A 20,860-nucleotide genomic window follows, 5' to 3' on the forward strand; every position below is an offset into this window, starting at 1 on the left:
CTCCCCTGCTTTCTCCCTGCAAACCCCCAGGCCCACCCTCAGGCCTCCCACCTCTGGGGGCGCACTGTTCTTATTTAGTCCACACATTTAATCCCAGGCACGGCTCAGCACTTGTCCCGGCTCCCCGCCTTGGCCCCTCTGGCTGTCCTCCCAGGGTCAGCCTTCCCCAGACTAAAGGACATTCACCCCAGGCCCTCAGCAGGTCAGAAAAAGAAAAGCCAAAGAAACGTGCTGCTCCCCATCCCCCCTCATCCAACAGCGCATCACTGCCAGCAGGACCCACTTGGGGTCTTGGGGCAAGTATCCATGAAGCAAACACGGGGCTTCATGAAAAGGCCCGTGAGGGAATCTCCATTTCTCCAGGCGGGACAGCCCACCTGAAACCAAAGGCAGGGCAACTCTTGCTCAAATAGCCATCCCTTATGCATGTGCCATGCATTTTAGGAGCTGAATTATCACTGTCATCATCTCATCTGGCCTCAGAGTAACCCCAGGGAGGAACAGGAGGAACCACTGACGCCCCTTCTGCAAACGAGGAAACTGAGCCCCAGAAGGTGAACTAGCTTGTACAAAGTCCCCGGGAGTTAAGGCTGAACCTCTGATGGCCAGTCCAGGACAGCTTCTGCTGTCCTGTGCTCCTGCTGCCTCCTGGGCCTCCTGTGCCAGCCCCAGTTCCGACCCTCTGCTGACTGCAGGGCCTCAGACAGCACTCACCTTCGCGTCTGCCCAGCCCTGTTCCTCTTCTCTAATCCTGGATTACACACAGGGTAAAAGAAGGAAAGGGAACCAACTTGAGGAGCGCTTTCTTGAGGCGTGGCATTTCTCACGCACTATTGCTCTATTTGACAGAGGAGAAGACTGAGTGAGGCTTAGGGAGACCAGGTAGGCTCCCCAAGGCACACAGATAGCGGGTTGGAACCTAGACTAGAACGTGGACATTCTGACTTCACCCCTAGGCTCTTGTCTCGCCCCCAGGTGCCTCCGAGGAGGTGTCCAGTACCCTCGTCCATGCCATCAGAGGCCCTGGGATGGCTCTCCTTGTGGAAGAACCAAAGCAAAATACAGGCTGGGTTTCCCAGTCAGGCCCAGGTGCTGCTTCTCTGCAGAGAACCGGCTCCTTGCCCAGTGTGTCCAGGGCCCCGCTCAGCCCTGTTCTTGGACAGCGCCTTTCCACAGCCAAGGACCCAGCCCCACGGCCTGCTGCTGACACCCCACAACAATCACCCTGCAAAGGATCTCCTCGCAGCACCTGTGCCCGGTGCCTGCCCCTCCCTGGAAGACGCCGTCACATTCCGCTCCTGCTGTCGTCCCCCACCAGCAGACATGATTACCACTGCTCTCGAGCTGCCAGTCCACAGAGCCAAGAAATAACATGCTCTGTGATGTGTCCCATCCACCCAGCGACCCGGGCCAGGCCCACGCTGACCCCCGCTCTCCCGCCGCATCAGGCTCCTGCGGCAGATATCACAGCTCCTCCTGCCAGCGAGAGGCGAGGCTCTCCCACCTCCACTGAACCGGGTGTTCTGAGCTGGCAGCGTTATCAGACCCTTTACCATCACAGTGCGGCAGAGCAGGGCCTCGTGTTAGGGCAACCCAGGTGCCAAACGCTGAAACAACCCGTGCTCATCTGCTGAGACCCAAACAGAATCAAGCCCAGGAAGCACTATTTTTTTTTTTTAACTGAATGGTATCCTCAAACCGATTTTTCCTAAATGTTTTCTAAGGAACCTAGTATTCATCAGGACAAAATGAACATGTGTTAAACATCTGCAATGTACCAAGCATCTTTGTGTTCATTTTCTCACTTAATCCGCCCAAACCCCCGCAGGAGAGGCCTTATTAGCCCCATTTTACAGATGAGAAAACTAAGGATCAGGGAGGTGAGAAACTTCCTCAGGCCACACAGGATGTGAATGGCAAATTCAAGATTCAAATCACCAGATGCCTCCCATGGGGTACAGCACAAAGTTAGTTTGTTAACCTGCAGGGTCCCAGAGGCTCCCCTACCCACCCCACCCTCGCCAAACCCAGGCCTCAGTGCCTTTCAGTTCCCAAGAGCCCGACACCAGCAGCAACTTCTCCCCCAGCTGAATGAAATAGGCACCCGAGGATTCAGTTTGCTGTAGCACATATTTCATGCCATAGACTGGTATTTTAGAAATGGCCAACATTCCTGTACCTCCTAGTTCCCCAACTGTTTGAGAAAACCAGCCTGGTTTTGATATACGGTTCTTTCAAAAACTAGAATATGCATTTGGGGCTCAGCAGATTGGGGTAATCCCTTTTGATTTGGGGACAAGGATTTCCTCCATGTCCCTGGATGCCTATTCCACTAGGTGGGAGGCCATCTGGGACAGGGGCTAAGATTGAACCATTCATGACTGTACCTCCAGTGCTGAGCATGGCCCGGCACGTTGGAGCTGCTCAAATAAGACTGGATGGATGGATAGACAGATGGTTAGATGGGTGGGTGGGTGGGTGGATGGACAGATTTTAAAATGCACTTTTGGCCCCCAAAACTCAAAACTGGGTCCATAACACAGATCTTCTTCAACCAGTTATAACTCATGTCCCTTGCATTTCTGTGAAAGCATTTGTAAGGTTTCTATTTACCTCTTGCAAGACAAAGACTCCCCTATTCATTCTCATCACTCAGTCAGCCGGTAACAAAAACCATATCCAAGGTACCAGCCCCACACCCAGACCCCACGCAGGCTACTCCTGAGATCCAAACCACAAAATAGGGGCTGACGTGCTCAGGAAACCTGCAAACACCTTTCCTGGAGCAGCTGCCTTGGTGACCCTGGAGGTGGAGAGCTATCATGGTTATGCCTCCTGGGCTAGCTGTGCTGGAATAGCTTTTACTACAGCATAATGAATTCTGCAGGTCTTAGGAGAACCCAAGCAGCAGCCAAGGCAGCCAGCTTCTGTTCTAGAGGTTTCTCTCTCTTGTCTGCAGGCCAGACCCAGCCAACATCAAAGGGAGATGAGGAAAATCCTGCAGATGATGGAGGCCAGGCTGACCCTCAAGGTTCAGCTGAGGGGTCAGAGCAGAAGCCCGGAGGCCAGCACAGTGGCACCCACACCTGATCAAGAATGTGACATGCAGGGAGGGAGGGTGCAAAACAAGGGCAAGCGAGAAGTCAGGGGTGGTCTGGTCACTGAGAAACTGCTCTGAGTCACAGCAGCTAGATCTAGAATCCAGGTAGAAAGCCCTCTGTGGATGAGACACCAAAGCTAAGTCCAACGCCAACGCTCTCCCCCAAATTCCTGAAGTTTCTAAATGTGTGACGGGCTGGGTGTGAGCAAGAGGAAACAAACCAGCCAGCCCTGGAAGAGTGCCTCCTCCCAGCTACTGTGCACACGGCGTCTGAGCACTTCCTCTGCTCTGCATGCTACGGGGAATTCCCAGGACACTGCCAGGCCAGCTGGCCTGGACCCCCCTAGTCTCCTGGGCACGCCAGACAGCCACACAGCCTCTTGTAAAAGAGAAAGAGCTGCTTGGAAGGAAACCACACATTCAGGAAAATTCACCTTGGCTTCAAATGTGGACCACCTTTTAGAAAAAGGCCATTCTCCACTTTGAGATATAGGGCAGCTTGAGGGTTGGGGTCGAGGGGAGTCCTCTGGTCCTGGGCACCCAGATCGTTTCTGGTTAATCAGGGACCCAACTCATGGGATCTTGGTTTCTTAAACTCCACTTCCATGCACTGCTCCAAGATACCTTGTTTTAAAAAACCTAATTTCCAACCTGGAGGTTCCCAGCTCACAAGCTCTGACGGGCCCCTACATCAGAGGACACCCCCACACCACTCCATGTGGACAGCACCTCCACATCTAGATTCTGCTGCTTCTGCCCACCCCTCTTCCATCTTCCTCAGACCAGACGAGGCCATCCTGCATCCCAGACGAGGCCATCCTGCATCTCACCTCCTCCTGGACCACCCAACCACATCTCTCTCCTTCACTGAGCCTCCAAAGCCTGTGTGTGTGTGTGTGTGTGTGTGTGTGTGTGTGTGTGTGTGTGTGTGTGTGTGTCTTTGCCTGTCTCAGGGCAGGGGAAATGGGTCTTGTGAAAAATCTAAAGAGCACTCCACACATGCTTTGTCCAGCACACCTTACCACCCTCTGCTTTATTTTCCACGGCACTCAGACACTGACACCCTGGGACTTTCGGTTAGTTAATTTATTGCCCAGCTCCCTCACTAGAATGCATGGTCGACGAGGGCAGGGACTCATCTCCGTTTTCTTTGCTGCTGTGTCTCTGGCATTTAGAACACAGCTGGCACAAAGCAGATGATCCTTAATAAGCAGTTGTGTGAAGGAGTGAATTCCTTCTGCAGGCACACTTACCTCTGTGAGTTACTCTCATCTTACAGGTGAGGAAACTGAGGCTCAAAGGGATTAGGTGAGTTGCCCAGGGCCCTCAGCTAATCAATGGCAGAGCTGGAACCTGAATCCGGGCCTTCCGCCTTGAAAGTACATGCTCCTTCCACCCCCCCATATTGGTCATAGAACCCAACACAGAGCTGCTCAAAGTATACAACTCGCTTGCTGATAATCACCTTTTGTAATCCCAGAAGAGGTGGGTGGGGACTCTTTAGCTCAGTCCCTACTCATTTAGGGGCAGGCCCCAGGCCCCCAAACGCAGCCTTGTGCACCAGACCCACACCTAACGAGTGAGCCTCACCCCTGTGTGGCGGAGCAGATCCAAGAATCCTGCTTCAGGCACGTCTCTGGGAGGCCTGCTCAGCCAGGACCTGGTGGCCTGTGCCTGAGCCCCCAGCCCTATCCCACAGGGCAGAGGAAGAAGGCCCTGGAGCTTACCATCGACTCACTGATGAGCAGCAGCAGGAGGGCCTCCTCAATGTTATCCTTCGGGCAGTAGAGGCTGGAAGACACAAACGCAGGGCCCTCAAGAGGCAGCACAGCGGCCTTCTGCCCTGGAGTCAGCCCCAGCCCTGGTAAGGTGACCCTCTCCTGCATAATTCACAGGCACTGGATACCTCCAGCAGCTCTTTATCATGCCCCCAAGTTATGGATCTGAAAGGCTGTGGTGGGCGGGGCCAGAAATACTGCAGATGCTCCTTGGAAAGCAATAGCTCTTCCAGCACCCAGTGCTGTGTGAAGCCAGGACAAGGAGTAAGGAAGAGCGAGAAAGAAGCTCTGCCAGGCCCGTCCTAGACCCCACCTTCAATTATTGGCACCAACAAGAGAGGAGGTGTAGTAAGACTATTAGGAAGGCGGGTAACCCCCAAATAATTTGTGTGGCCTTTGGATGTGTTATAGGATTCTCCCCCTAACCCCACCCTGAGACCTGTCTTCTCTAGTCTAGTTGGCTCCTCTGACACTGAAGAGCCTGCCTGGCAGTGAGCTGTGGGGGCTGGAGGAGAGCAGGGGGCAGAGAGAGGGGCCCCCAGTGGGACTGAAACCTGGGTGTGGCGTGAGACGGGTGTGGTCTGGCAGAGCTTACTTGTCTCCTTCGTAGAGGTGAGGTTTCCGCAGGGCCTGCATGATGAAGGAATTCTCCTCCTTGCTCATGAACTCGGGCAGCGGGTGGGACAGGGGGCTCCAGTAGCACTCCTCACTCAGGGAGTGCAGCAGGACCCCGGCCAGGTGCTTGGCCGCCATCTGGCAGAGAGGGAGGAACTCAGACCCAGGCACACGTCGGGCTCTCCCCTGACGCAGCCTGGAACGCCTTCCACTCACCACCCAGCCAAATCTGCCTGCCTTGCAACGTGCCCCCCCACCAGGGGCACACCACCCCACTCCCAAGGAGCCTCCTTGCTTCTCATGTCTCCAGCACTGAGGCTACCCCACCCCCTGTTGGCGTTTGATGGCTCCTACTTAACCCTTTATCCTCTCTCCTCTACGAGACAAGAGGGTACATTTCCTCCTTCTCCTGACCCCATGGAGCCCAGCATACTCTAAGTATTCACAGGCCCTTGCAGAGCATACAGCCACGGGCACAGGTAGCTCTCTCTACCAGATACCATTCTGATATTTGATTCTAGAGTGAGAAGCAGCTGTTGCTCTGATTTGGGGGTGAATGAAAGACTGAGAAGGTAGGCCTGAATTGGGGAAGGAAGGAAGAATCAAGGTTATTTACTAAGATCATAAAGAAATCCCTAAGAATCAGCACATCACCTTGCTAGGGAAGGGTGGCAGTAGGTTTTAACACTGATGTAACGCTAGGGGCTGTCTGCAGTGCTGTGATAGAAGGATGCTTCCCAGGCTTAGTGGGGAAGACACCGAGATGGAATAATGATGTCTGCCACAAGTAATCACCCCTGATTCAGGGGCTCCCCGCTAGGACTTTCGTTGTCTCCCACTGAAATCGACCCCTGAATAAACCAACCACAGCCAGCACCCAGCCCTGTGTCCTCCCCTGCGTTACCACTTTGAAGTTCTGAGTTGCTTTGGTCTCCACAGTCCGTAGGACCTCCCGGAGCTCTTTCATGCCTTTCACGATGTTCCTGTTGGGAAGACAGGAGAAGCAGGGTCATTACCAGCCTAGTTCACACAAAGACATCCTCAGCAAACCTGCAGACACTAGGAGAAGGCTGCCTGAGTTTTATTTGAAAAGATTCAATAATTGGAATGAAAGGTCAGAGCTGTAACACCAGGACCCCAGAGGGCCAGGACATCATCGATCAAAGAGCAGAGGGATCTTCTCCTCCAACACCCCCACCCCGTAACTCAGGCCTCTAGTCACCACCAGAAGGGAACCAAGATTATTTCAAACGAGGTGTTACCTTGGCCCAAGAGCCTTGGGCTGGGGTCAGACTTTCTCATCTAAGTCAGCCTCAAATTCTCCATCTTCACCCACCACACGCGGTCAACACTAGAATACACCCTCACCTCTCGGTCCCTTCCACCAGGGCCCTAGACCGGCCTGCGTCACTGGGCCTGGATGACCACACCACGGTCTCACCCCCTCCAGTCAGCCCTCTGAGCCTTGAAGTAGTTTTCAAGCTTTTTAAAGTGTGACGCATAGTAAGAAATACATTTGACACTGCAACCCAGTATACACACACATTTTTCTTAATAAAGTTGAAGTAAGTTTCTGAACACATTACCTAACTCTACTATGTGCAATCCACTTTGATATTTTCTATTTTACATCTCCCCCTATTCCTCTTGTTTAAAATCCTGGCTGCAGCCCTCTAAATAGATCTTGTAACCCACTAATGGGTAGTGGCCTGCAGTTTGAAAAACTGCTTCCACAGCCCCTCGAGGGTTCTACCTGACATGCAAAAGTCATCTTGCTCCTCCCCAGGTTGTCCCCTTTGTCTTTGGTGCCCCCAGGGCTTACAGAATCCAGTCTAGGCCCTCAGCAGGGCGTCCCAGGGCTATCATGTCTGCCCCTCACCTCTGTCCCCATCTCATCTCCCACTCTATTAAGTCCTTTCTGAACAATCGACCACAGTTCCCTACGTCAGATCTTGGCACAGGCTTCTCCCAGTGCCTTAAACATCCTTTCCCCTATTCATCCTTGAAAAAACTCCTTCCAACATCCCTTCCTCCTTGCGGCCTTCCCAGACTCCCCCCACACCTGCCCCTCCTAACTGCGTAGCACTTGTACCCTGTTAATTCCTCTCCTGAAGCAAGCATGACATTGCGTGGTCATTTTCCGTTTATAGGCTGACCCCTCGTGCACCGAGTGCCCCTCTGAGGGCAGGGCTCCTGTCTCGTTCCTGAAGCTCGGCCCCAGCACAGCTCCTGGCACCCAGCCTGTGCTAAGCAAATGTCTGAGGACTGCCTTTCTTATTTGCTCCGGCAGCTTCCTGGATCACAGCACACAAGGGAAAGCAGAGGTTGCCAAGCCAGCAAATTCAGAAATGAAAGATCACAGAGAGTGAAAAGCCAAAGCTGGCCACCAAAAAAGCCACACGAGCCCCTCCTGCAACTTTCACGCACAAAACAAATTCTTGGGAGCTTTGGGGTCTGGAGCTGTAAAAGATCAAGTCCCTGCCTTCTGGGAACCTCTGATTTCATACAAGCAAGCCCCAAATATGCAAATTACCAATAATATAAACACAGACCCTTGTTTGTAGGGCTGAGAATGGAGACAAAGACTCCTAGGGTGGAGTCAGAGTGACAACGACCTTCCCTAGTCTGCCCAGAGCTTCTGAAGAACTGGGAGGGGCAAGCAGGACAGGACACCACAGTACCCTTAGAGATGGTTCAAGTCTGGATGTGGCTACTGACGGCCAGGTGGCCCAGGGAGGCGAGCTCACCTCTGTGGGCTGTGCACATGGTCTCCTGCTCTATAAAATCAGTCCCTCAGTTTAGATCAGTGTCTCTCAGACGTCTGTCATCTGCACACCACATTTACAATTTTTGCTACGAGCTGCACACCATCAGTGTTATTATTTATGCAGTACTTTTCTTTATATCTTCTTTCTTTTTACTTCAGTAGATATCTCACCTTAATCAAAAATACCTGAAATCATGGATTCGGTGTGCTGGTTATTTTTTTGCCAATAGATATCAAACACAGAAGTACGTTTAAAAAGTTAGTCTGTGTATCACTTACAACCACCTTGTGTATCACTGGAGGTACTCATCCCACACTTTGAGAAACAACGGTTTAGATCACAGGTTCTCAAAGTGTGGTCCCTGGACCAGCAGCATCGGCATCCTGGGAAGGTTACTAGAAATGCAAATTCTGAGGCCCCCCCTCCAGACCTGTTGAATCAGAAACTCTGGGGTGGAGCCCAGTAATCCGGATTTATCAAGTCTCCAGAGGGTTCCAATGGACACTCAAGTTTGAGAACCACTGGTCTGGATGTTGCCCAGTGTCTTCTAGTTCTCCTATTCTAAGAAGCCAGATTCCAAAGGGACAACCTGACACGGAAACCCCAGCTTTGCAGGCAGATCCTAAATCTGTAATCTTGGGAAGCAGGGCAGCCTCTCTGAGTCCTAGTCTCCCCATCTGTAGGAAGAGGATTCCTCATTTGCCCACAGTGCTGTCAGGAAGACGAACATACGAGAAGCCCCAAGCACATCCAGACATGTGGTAGAGGCTTACTAAATATTAGTTATTTTCCATTCTCCTTCTAACTTGGGTCTTAAAGATCATATTACCTATCTTAATTTGCCACATTATTTTACATGGAAGGTTAAGAGTAGGGGGAGGAAGAGAAGTTCCCGAGGGGATCCTTCAGCTTTGTGTCCATCTTTCTCCTTCCATCATCCCCTACCCCACAGGGGACATACGAACAGGATTCCCCAGTAGACAAACCATGCGCCTGCAGACGGGCTGGGAGCCCCCACAAGCCTGAGTCTGCAGCAGAGGCCTTTCAGTCCCACTGAGGCCTCTGCCGTAGAAAAGAACCCAGAGCTGGACAGCAGGCCATAGGCCATAGGCCAGCCAGCTGAGGGCATAGCCTGACACCAGCCAGTTCCAGGAGAGAGAAAAAAGACAGACTGCACGAGATCCCAGAAGAGAGGAAATGGCTGGCTCTGGGAACTCACCTGCAGCAGAGCTCTGCCCTGGCAGCTGGGCCAATGGCCATGGCTGAGGCAGGCTGGATGCCGGGGCTACCCCATGGCCTTACGGCCCAGAAGAGGCTGGTGGCTCCCAGAATTTGTGGGTGATTTTCCACTCTGTGGGCCACCTGTCAGCCTCCTCCCTGGCAGCCTGGCCCAGGCTTCTACCAGGAGGCCAGAGCCAAGAGGGACCGTGGTCCCTTCTTCCTGCTCCAGTGCAAGGACTTTGCCTCTCTCTGCCTTTAGTCTCTACATCATCAACACTGGAAGAGTGCTCCCACACCAGCAGCACCGGCACTGCCTGGAGGCTTGGGAGAAATGCAGACTCTCAGAGACCCTGCTTGTGTCAACACACACACACGATGAAGGAATCAGAACTGCCTTTTAACAAGATCCTATGTCCAAAAAGTTGTGCATTTTTACTATTTCCAAATCTATAAGGGATTGTGGTAATCTACAAGGGATTGTGGTATCTAAATAAGCTCCCAGGAATTCTTTAGCAAAGTAAATAATCACCCTCAGGCATCTTTTGGGCAAATCTCAATTTTTATTGAATGTCTGTAAAGATAAAAACCAACAGAGAGGTTCCAGTGGCCAGGGCTGTACAGGGAGAGATTCGGGCTCCCAGCTGGCGCTGACCCATTCTGAGATGTTAGGAAGGCCTCTCTATCTCAGCTCGCCCCTCTGGGAAACAGAAACCACATGGGGTTTCTCCCCACAGCCTGAGTGATCTTGCCCCCAGTCTAAGGCTGCCCCTGCCAGGTGGAGCTGGGGCTTTTCCAAGCCCCTGAGAGGCCAGCTGAAAGATCTCTTTGTTCTGGTCTCTCACGCTGACCTTTCTGAGCAAAGCCACCACTTTTGACTATATTCGAACAGGGCCTCGAACAAACCCTGGCCCAGAATCAGGCTGTGTGTGGAGAAGCCAAGAAGCTGCTGATTCCAACTCAAGTAAAGCCCGGCTGGCCAGGAACAGAAAGAAAAAGGAGGTGTGCATGCCGGGATGGGCCAAGGAAAACAGCTCATCTTAGGAGGCTTCCAGGTGGGAGGTGCAGGGAGGTGGCACGCTCCTCGGGTCCCCTCATCAGCAGCAGGCAGCAGCCACGCAGATTTGTCAAAGCGCCCCGTCTCATTCAGTCTTCGCAGCTTCTGATGACATTGGTGAGGCTGGCTTCATTATCCCAGGTAGCAGCGCAACACTGGGCATGTAGAAGGCACTCAAGAAGTCATTTTCCAATAGGAAAATGAAAGCCTGGGAGACGCTTGCCTCTCCAGGCTGTCACTTACCCAAGGGGAGAGGCGGGCTTACTGCAGGCACAAGGGGGTTCAGATTTTACCGCCTTTTAACTAAAAAGACCCTCGAGAAAGACAACACCTTTTTTTTGGACCTGGCACGGTTACACTTTCCTTTCCTGGCCATTTGAACTCCAGGACTCCCAGGACTCAACTAAGTCTCTACAAAGTGCCTACTGCAAGCAGTCCTTGTCCTCACCAGGAACCCAACAAACACTGCTGGAATGAACTAAGAGACTGGATGAGTGAATGAACATCTTATTCACGGCTCTGCACAGAAGGTCTGTTAAATTAGCCACACTCTTGATTTATTCAGAGCTTAAAAAGCATTTGGTATACAGTAGGTGCTCAGCAAATTTTCTGGTGGGGGGGACTGTGGTTTGATTTGAACAGAGAAGGAGAAACTGCATGGGATTTATGGTTGAATGGAACCTAAACAGACACTGGTGCCTATGATCCTGACCAGAAGTCCCCGTTTCAGGGTTGGCACTGCTAATTGTGTATGAGAGGTTTCTGGTCAAAGACCCACAAGAGCACAGCCAGCTGGCAGATCCCAACAGCTGGAGGGTTGAATCAGGAGTCAAGGTCAGGTGAAGTTCAAATGGTTATCAAGCTGTTCACTCCCGCCATAGACCTACAGCATCTGTTTCAAAACCTAAAGCTCTTGTCTTCATCCCCCAGCCCCAGAAAAAGGTTGTGACCCTTCCCTTGTTGGGCACTGGGGATGTCCAGGCAAGGGGATCTTTCCTTTCTAGTGAGGTGAAGGATGGACAGTGGGTACTAACAATAAATAAAGGCTGTGCATTGAGAGAGGACGGAAGGGGCCCCAGTGGGCCTCAGAGCTCTCCCTGTGCTCCCAAAGCATGACATGGACCACCGGGAGGATCTCCTGGGCTTCTCCCTTGGGTGATTCCGGCCCCTGATCCCCTTTAGAGCAATCTCTCTCCTGTCCTCACCCAACGCTGCAGAGACGGGGTGGCTGCAGAGAATCAGACAAAATTACTGCTGATTGGACACACCCACCACGGGGTCATACCAAACAGCAGGCTGGGTTTTCTAAGGGGCTTCCTCATTTAGCAGAGGCCCCCTCCCTCCATAGCCACCTGCAGCCCAGGCTGCCTTAGCTGCCTCTCCGACTCAGCACCCAGCTGGCAAGGTGGAGGGCGCACACAGACACAGACACACACATACACACACACATGCACAGCAGAAAGGGAGAGTGCTTTCATAAGGCTGAACAACCTGCCAAGCCCCGGGGAACTCCCTAAGAAAATACACACTCCCTTCTCTATTGTTTGGTTTTGGTACAATGAGCACATATTGTTTTAGTAATTAAAAAAAAAAATTTTTTTTAAAGAACGTGCACAAAACATATAGCCCACCTGGTTCAACACACATGGCCCCAGCTCACTCCCAGCCCTGAGCCAAGAATGGGCTCTGCCAGGTCTGGGCAGAAGGAAAGGCAAAAACCACCCCAAAGAGAAATGGCCCCTTGCCCACTCCAGGGGAAGGAGCCAAGCTGGCTCACGTTCTTGTTCTTGGGAGATGCCCAGAGACTCCGTCCTAGTGAGGTCAGGGCCACCGACAGGGACAGTCAGCTTCCCTGGCATTGCATCGCGCCCCGCTCCCCTTACTGCCTCACCCCTGGAGCTGCTTCACGCAAAGGAGAATCAAGCCTCCTCCACAGCCAGCACCCTGGGCCCAGCTGCCATTGCCCACACAAGAACGTGTCAGAAAGGTGCCCCCTCCTGGCGGCTGGCGTCGGCAGCACAGCCCAGCTCGAGGCTCTGACAGAGTCCATGGCTGCCCTCTGGTGGCAGCGAGGGGAAGTGAACCCCAGGCGTCCCAGGCCCCGGCCCTTTCGGAGGGGGCGTCCCAATTCCTGATTGTCCTTTCAGGCTAGTGCTTTCAGTTCCAGGTCACTTACGAACCCTGTCATCAGCCACAGAGCAAGGGGCAGGAGTCATCGGGGGGAATTAACTGCTGGATAAATAGGGCAAGGCCCTGGAAAAAATTAATGTCCCTCAGACACTGAATGAGTAACTGGCCAGCGGTTTCAGACACAGCCAGCGTGAGGGAGGCCCAGGCTCCGCTGAAGCTCAGAAAAAGGAGAAGCGCTGTCTGGAGGTCAAGCAAAGGTCACCCACTTTACACTGTGGAGACCACCACACCCTTTAAACTATGTCAAATTCTCAACTGGAGGGACTAGGCTGGACCCTGGGAGCAAGCACTGCTTGTGGCCATCTCACCCCAGGGGCAGAGCACCTCCTTCTCAGCAGGGGCTCCTCCCACGTCCACCCCAGGCCCACATCGGCACGAGCTCCGGCTCTCAGACTCTAGCCCAGAAGCAGGTCCCACCATCTCTCCCTGTTCCTTAGGCCCTAAGGAACCTCTTCTAACACCCGAGCAGCACCTCAGCCCCTGGCTCCACTCCATCTGGCCCCCAGGATGAAGTGTCTCCTCGGAGCCCACCCTGTCCCAGGCAGCACCCCCACCTCCCTGCCTTTTCTTCCTCCCTACACAGAGCACTGTCTGAACGTCTACATTTGGCTCCTTCGTTGTCCGCTGGGATGTGAGCTCCATAAGGAGGGACCTCATCTGTTCCCAGCTCCAGCCCCGCGAGTAGGGTGGGGCGCCTGGCTCACGGTGGGCTCTCAGAGGCTGTCTGCGAAAGGAACTGCTGGGCTCCTCTCTGGGCTGTTCCACCTTAGTCCCACTCCCCCGCTGAACACGGGGAAGGGTTTCTCCCCCTTCCCAAACACCCCAAGCCCAGGCCAGTGGGGGTGAATTTAACCAGCAGGAAATGGCTCTGGAGCCCTTTATGAGACTTTTCAGAGCCACCCTGGAGAAGATGACCTGACCTCAGGTATGTGGGTCCCAATCTCCCCCGGAACTTTTGCTTTACCCACCTTAGGCTAAGACAGTGGCTCTCAACTGGGGGCAATTTTGGTCCCCAGGACATTTGTCAATCTCTGGAGACATGTTTAGTCTCACACTTGGGAGCGGAAGGAGCTATTGGCATCTAGTGGCTGGAGGCCAAGGATGTCGCTAAAACCTACAATGTATAGGATAGGCCTCCACAACGAAGGGTATCTGGCCCAAAATGTCAAGAGTGCTGACGTTGAAAGACCCTGGGCTAGAGTAACTATATATTTTTAAACTTCTTATAACAACGAATGTATAAGAAAAATACTGGAACTGGTGATTCATCTAGGAAGATGTAACTTTGACCTGAAGACCATAACGTGTGATGACAAGAGCTCACTGACGTGGACCCACAGGTGGGCGGGTGGTATGCTGGGCCCGGGACTGTGTAACGAGCACGGCCTCGGGCTGTGGGGTTGGACAGACCCAGTTCAGCCCCAGGTTTGCTGGCCAAACCACCTGTTAGCCCTGTGACTTTGGGCAAGTTCTTCAGTAAAATGAGGATGTTCTTAGTTCCTGCTTCACAGGTTTACATGTAAAGGTATTAGCATTCTGCCTGGCATGCAGTAAATATTCAACAAATACTAGCTACTGTTAAGAGGAAAAGTGTAAAGATGTTATTTAAAGCCCAGCCAGACACACAAAGCTCCAGCCCTGCTTTACACATCCGTCACATCCAGGGCCACTTCTGGGCTGCATGTGGCCACAGGAAAGAGAGAGAGGGGCTGAGTGGCTGCCACGTGTCCTGGGACCGCTGCTCACACTCAGGCTTTCAAATGTTTGGCCTGCTGCTTGGAAAGAAATGATGATTCAATTTCCATTCCTCTCTATTTGGGAAGCGAGGTGGGGGCTGGGGGAGGAGAGTCAGCATCCTGGCTCGAAGGACTGAAATTTGTGCTTCAGGAAGAAAGGAGGAGGAAGGGAGGGGAACAGAGTAAGAGGAACAGAAAAGTAACTGAAATCACTTGGGCTTTCCTGGAGGGGTGATGGTCGGTTAATGCCTCTGCCCACCCTTGGCCCCACCACCACGCACACACGTGCACACACACACACACACACACACACACACACACACACAACCTGAATGTGCAGAACGAAGACAGAGGAGGAGACAGGCCCCCCCTGGGGAGGAGTGGTACCGGCTTCAGGAGGAGGAGCCCCCCTCTGAGAACGGGGACTCGTCCCGAATGGCAAGGAGCACCCTGACTCAGCATACCAAGGATCAGCCCCAACATCACCAGGGCCCTGTCCTTCTCCCACACACCCTGCAGGCTGCCCAGGCTGGCTTTCCACACCCCCAAAACTGGAACGGCATGGGTTTCCAGGCCACTCAGATCTGAAGCTGGAATCCCAGGGGGCGAGGTAGGGCAAGTTACTCAACCTCTTTGGGCCTCGCCCCCTCGCTAGTGAATTGGGGTCACACGACCTCCTTCACAGAGCGTTGTGTGCTGAGCACGTGGTGCAGCCTGGCACACAGCAGGTGCTTGATAACTGCTGGTCTTCTCCCTCCTTCTCTCCTGGCTGTCCTTGACGTTCACCTTAACCCACCACACCTGCAGAAATGCAGTGTGGGGAAGGGAGCGGGCAGCCCTGAGGGGTGGAGGTGGGGGACCTCAGTGGAGAAGGGTTTACAGCAATATCTCCAGTGCTCTGAGTTCGGTACTCAAGTGTCTCTTCATTCCCTCCCTCTCCTTGGACCCTGACACCCCCTGGGATGCAGGACAAACAGAGCCCCCTGTTAGAGGGGAGGGGCATAGGAGGAACTCGCGCAGGGTCACTGAGTGGCCCCCCACTCCCAGGCCCGGCCCTGACAGCCTCCAGACGGCGAGGGTGCCCTTCAAACCACCTACTACGCACGAGCACACTCAGGGGAACAAATGCTAGGCTGTGAGCACCTTGGAGGTAGCAGCAGGGTCCTATTAATGCGGTGGGCAGCGTAGCCTAGTGGTTAACAGCGTCAGCCAGGACCTGTACACACAATCCTGGCTCCACCCAGAACAAGTCACTTATGTTCTCTGTGCCTCAGTTCCCCATCTGTAAAATGGGGATGCCAACTAACTACAACACCTACTGCAGAGGGCTGCCGGGAAGACTAAATACACGTGCGAGCAAAGCACTTAACAAGTGCCTGGCACAAATTTACCACTTAATAAGTGGCACGTACCAGTATAATATTTGTTGAATGAATGAAGGGGACAGAACACTGAAATCAGAATTGTCCCCTCCCCACAGAATCTACTCCACAGGGCTCCCACACAGAAGGAGAAGAGCAGGTCCTCTCCTACAAGAGGGTTGGGAGGGGGTCCTTCTTAAATGTAGAGCGGGTGTCAGCAAACGGGCGTCAGCAAACTCTTTTGTAAAGGGCACAGAGAGTAATATTTTAGGATCTGCCATACGGTCTCAATTACAACTGCTCAACTCTGTGGGGGACAATGGGCGCGTCTCTGTTCCAATAAAACTTTATTTGCACAAACAGGCTGCAGAGGTTCACCCTCCCCGGGCTCACACTGGGCTTCGTGGTTCGGACGAGCCTTTGGGTAACAAGCCCCGCCCCTCCTTCCAATCTCTGCAGGCAGGGGCCGAGGGTCCCTCATTCATCCCAGAGAGCTCACAGCTGCAGGCGGAGGGGTTCCCCAGGGGGAGGGGCAGAGCCAGGAAAAGGGCAGTTACAAGCTATAGAACAGCCGCCCGGTGGCAGCCGCCTGGCCTACAAAAACAGGAACCAGCCCGTTGGGCCCCCGTCTCTCTGAAACTGAAGTTCAGCAACGGAAAAAGGACAAAAAAACAGCAGATGGTGGAGGTGGGGCAGAGGAGGTGTGCTCCCCAGAGTCCCTGCGACACGCCCCTGGCCCCAGCTCCATGGCCGCAGGGTGGTCTGGGGAGCCCGGGCTCTGGAGCCAGCCCCACCTTGAGGGGTGAGCCACCTCTGCTCTCTGGGCCTCTCGAGCCACATGTCCCAAACGGGGACACCACCGTCTCCCCGGCCTAGCACTTGAGAAATGAACACACACAAAAAAAGAAAAACAAAACAAAAGGTGTAAAGTTCAAGCTCGGGCAAGCAGCCTGTCCAGCTGTGGATTGCACAAAACATACAAATAAATGATAATAAACCCTTTGATGAATCAGGTGCTCTGGTGGGTGTTCACGTATGAGGAGAGAGCAGGGAGACAGCCTGGTTCCTGGTTGGGACCCTTCTTTCCACCTGTTCTCACCATGAGGAAGGCAGGGACTGTGCGACACCTCCACCTCTTCTAACAGCCAGGGCCCGCGCCCACCTACAGCCATCTCAGCCACCATGGGAGGGTCCTCACCATGCGCGCTCCGAATTCTGGGCATGGGACTCTACTTCTCCTCTTCCAGGCAGTTGAGCACTGAAGCTCAGGGCTTCCAACACCCCGAAAGGGATGGAGCTCTGATGGGACAGGGCTGCCGGCTGGACAGGGACAGCCACTGGATGGAGAAGCTGCCTGGGCCAGAACCCTATGTTTCAGCCCAACTGCTCCCCTTGGAATCCCAGAGCACTGGTTCCCGAAAAGTGGTCCCCACAGACCCACCCCCAAACAAGGGTTCCATGTCAAACCCTTTACATGCCTTTGCCTCCTTCTGGAAATGGACTACCCTCATTCATGCTCCTTCGAGTTCCTATTCTGGAGGGTCTGGGAAGTCTTCAACCCACTGTTACCCAAACTTATTTGGCCAAGGACCCTCCTGCAGATCCCCTCCTGGAACCTCGGTCTCCTCCTACCTCCTCCTCCCCTCCCAGACTCCTCCTGCCTCTGGGAATCCCCCCTCCCACAGGGCTCAGCTCAAGGCTGAGGTCCTCGTGATACGGCCCACCTAGCCCTGAGCCAGCCTGCAGGAGTGGGCTCAGCCACCTTCCCCTTGACTCCCACAGAGAGCAATGTCATGGGGAAGAGAGATGAGCAGGAACACGAAAGAGGCTGGCAGCCCAGCCCTGAGTGGAATGAGCAGGCTACAAAGCAGCATCCCTCTAGGATACTATTTTGTTGTTGCTGTTTAAAAAAGGAAGGAAAAAATATACCTGCATATCCATAGATAGAAAAACATGAAAGATACATAGTAATTATCTAGAGCACAGGGTCTGGGATGTTTTTCTGTAAAGGACCAGATAATAAACATTTTGGCTTGGAGTCACGTAACTCTGCAGTTTGCTCTAAAGCAGCCATAAAAATAGATGATACCTAAATGAGTGGGCGAGCTGTGTTCCAATAAAATTTTATTTACAAAAGCAGGCGGATGGCCAGGTCAGAATTTGCCAATCCTTGATCCAAAAGTTGAATATGTGATTTTTATTTTTCTATTTTATATTTTTATGTATTTTCCAAAGTTTCCACTATAAACATTATTATTATACTATTTATGTAAACTGGGAGGGGGAAGGGATCTATAAATTATATATTTTTTAAAGGTGCAAACAGTTCTTAACACATAAAAATATATTAACCTCACTCTTCAGAAAAACGCAAATTTAAAATGACGCTGAGATACCATATTTCACCAATCAAGATCAATAAAACATCAAAACACTTGCACTGTGTTGCGAGTGTTTATGAAGCTGCCTTTCTCACACGCCCTGCTGGAAGAGAAATTGGCACAGCCCCTACAAGGCCCAAGTTGGCCATCTCCATCAAAACGACCTTTTGACACCGAACTTCCCTGTCTAGGAAATCACCTTACAGACAGACTCCCACTGTGAAATAACGCACAGGCGTGGTTCTGTTCTGGACTCTGGGCCATGTTGAAAAGAATCCAAGTCTAGAGGAGACCTAGCTGTCCATTGGTTGGAAATGGAGTAAACAAAGTAAATTACATTCGTAGTATGGGATACTATGGAATACTATGCAGCGGTGCAAAAGAAAAGGCATCTCTGATGTGGAACAATCTTCAAGAGATATACTTGAAATAAAAAAATGGGGCCGGCCTGGTGGCCTAGCAGTTAAGTGTGCATGCTCCGCTTTGGCAGCCCGGGGTTCACAGGTTTGGATCCCCAGGGGGCGCAGCGATGCACCACTTGTCAAGCCATGCTGTGGTGGCATCCCATATAAAGTGGAAGAAGATGGGCACGGGTGTTAGCCCAGGGCCAGTCTTCCTCAGCAAAAAGAGGAGGATTGGCATCGGATGTTAGCTCAGGGCTGATCTTCCTCACAAAAAATAAATAAATAAATAAAAAATAAAATAAAAAAATGCAAGGGGCAGAATATGTATAGAAAAAAGGGGGAAAATAATATACATATACAATCGCTTGTGTATCCTGCTGATTATCTTAGAATGATATAGAAGACTAGTACAACTGACTATACAGGAACCAGGAGGTAGAGGATGGAGGCAGAAGGGAAACTTTTTACTGTCTATTCTTTTGTACCTTTTTAATTTGGTATCATGTGCAAGAATCCCCTATTAAAAAAAAATGTGAAATTAAGAGAACGAATAAAGTGAAATTTAACAAAATAAATCAGACCAAAAATGAAATTTGGGCTTCAAAGGACTCCAGCCCGTCAGAGCAAAGAAAGCTCCGTGATCCTGATGCTTAGTTTCCTCACCTGTGAGAAGGAGGTAATACCTGTTTGGCTGACCCACCACTGCCTTGGAGGCTGCAGTGAGAGACATGTGCCAAGGCTCCAAGGTGACTGGCTGCACTCAGCATATGTGAGTCCCTCCACTTGCCTGGGATGTCCTCTTGGCCCCAGCCCACAGTGTCTGCAGAGGTGATAATGATGCCAAGGCAGAGGCCGATGGGGCACAGGAAACCCCAGCCGCACCTGCTAGTCTCTGGACTGGTGGAGGCCTTCCCGGCAGGCAGGACTGACCACTGCAGAACTGCCTAAGAGCCACGGTTGCCTCCAACGCATCCCCCGGATTGTGTAGCTTTTTCTTCCCTCCCCACCACCACCCAACACACCCATGAAGCGCCACTCCGGGCCTGGCGCCCACACCACCATCCCTTCCTGCACAGATGGAAGTATCAACTGCACTCCTCATACAGGGAGGGCGCCCTGCTTAACTCCAACAGACTGAGGAAGGGTTACCAGGTGAGTATTCCCAGGGCCCTCGAGTCAACTGGAGGACGAGCTTTCTACCACCCCATCAGCAGGGGCAGCTGCTCCTCCAAAATGATGCCAGTCCTTTATTTTCACTACACTTCCGCTCGCATCTCACTGCCCCTTCGAAGTTGGAATAAGCAGGAATCACCTTTTCTGTTTGATTTTTGGGGAGAATGAAGCTCCAAGAAGCGAAATGACTTTACCCGACGCCTCGGTGACAGGGACCACCCCCAGACTAGCACCCACGGCCCGCTCACCGTCCTTCCTCTCCCACATCATCCTCCAGGCTCCCACACCTCTTCCTTCTAAAGATAACCACTCCCGTTTCTCTTCTCAGCAGCTCTCCTCCAGAGCACGTGCAGGCTTTATTGCCTCGGCAGCTTCTGACAAGATGTGAACAAGCCAGCCCCATCGATCCTCTGAGAGAGCGCACACGCACAGAGGCAGGTCAGAGGAGAGGGAGGCCAGACTTGCGCAACCCACATCAGCAGCACCCCGGCCCAGAGAGAAACGTCCAGGTCCTGCCTGTCTGCAGGCGACCTACCCCTTCTTCAGGTTTGTCACGTAAGCGCTCTGGAGGGCGGCTTCCAGGAAGTAGGTGAGCTCATAGTCAACCGGGTGAGAGCCTTTCAGATGCCGTGACGTGGTGTTATTTGTGACCTGGGAAGGGGAACACAGAGAGAGCCACTGTCTCAAATGTCCGAGGCAGAGGGGCCAGAGCAAGGGTCAGCCCAGGCAGAGGCAGTGACCCCATCAACACCCCAAGTCCCCAGCCACCTCGGGGCCCAGAGTGCAATACTCAGACCAAACTCAACCTAACTTGCTTTAATTTAAAATATGTCTAAACGCTCTCCCCATCCAAATGCCCGATGTCCACAATAGCCCTCCAAGGCTGGTTTTGTCCGCATTTTGTAGATGAGGAAACTGAGGCTCAGAAAGTGCCTAAGGTCCCAAAGCTGGTGTGCACCTGGACCTCAAACTCAAGTCTGGCTGGCTGCAGATTCTAGGCTATTGTTCATTCATTCAACAAACACTTGAGTGTCTACCATACGCCAGGCACTGCATTGCCCCTGTCATAGAACCATGGA

The 20,860-nt window shown here is 52.6% G+C and overlaps 1 protein-coding gene across 2 annotated transcripts in view; it reads right to left on the bottom strand.

Moving 5' to 3' along the window:
• The window catches only part of TTC7A (tetratricopeptide repeat domain 7A), a 121,528-nt gene that overhangs the window by 68,585 nt on the left and 32,083 nt on the right, over positions 1 to 20,860 (bottom strand). For both annotated transcript variants that reach the window (XM_058551295.1, XM_058551296.1), the window contains exons 5-8: positions 20,317 to 20,432; positions 6,398 to 6,476; positions 5,474 to 5,631; positions 4,828 to 4,891 (exon numbers count right to left, since the gene is read on the bottom strand). In XM_058551295.1, coding sequence (XP_058407278.1) covers positions 4,828 to 4,891; positions 5,474 to 5,631; positions 6,398 to 6,476; positions 20,317 to 20,432 — 417 coding nt within the window. The remainder of the gene's footprint in view (positions 1 to 4,827; positions 4,892 to 5,473; positions 5,632 to 6,397; positions 6,477 to 20,316; positions 20,433 to 20,860) is intronic.

Source organism: Diceros bicornis, chromosome 12, assembly GCF_020826845.1.
Source record: "Diceros bicornis minor isolate mBicDic1 chromosome 12, mDicBic1.mat.cur, whole genome shotgun sequence".
Classification (NCBI taxonomy): Eukaryota; Metazoa; Chordata; class Mammalia; order Perissodactyla; family Rhinocerotidae; genus Diceros; species Diceros bicornis.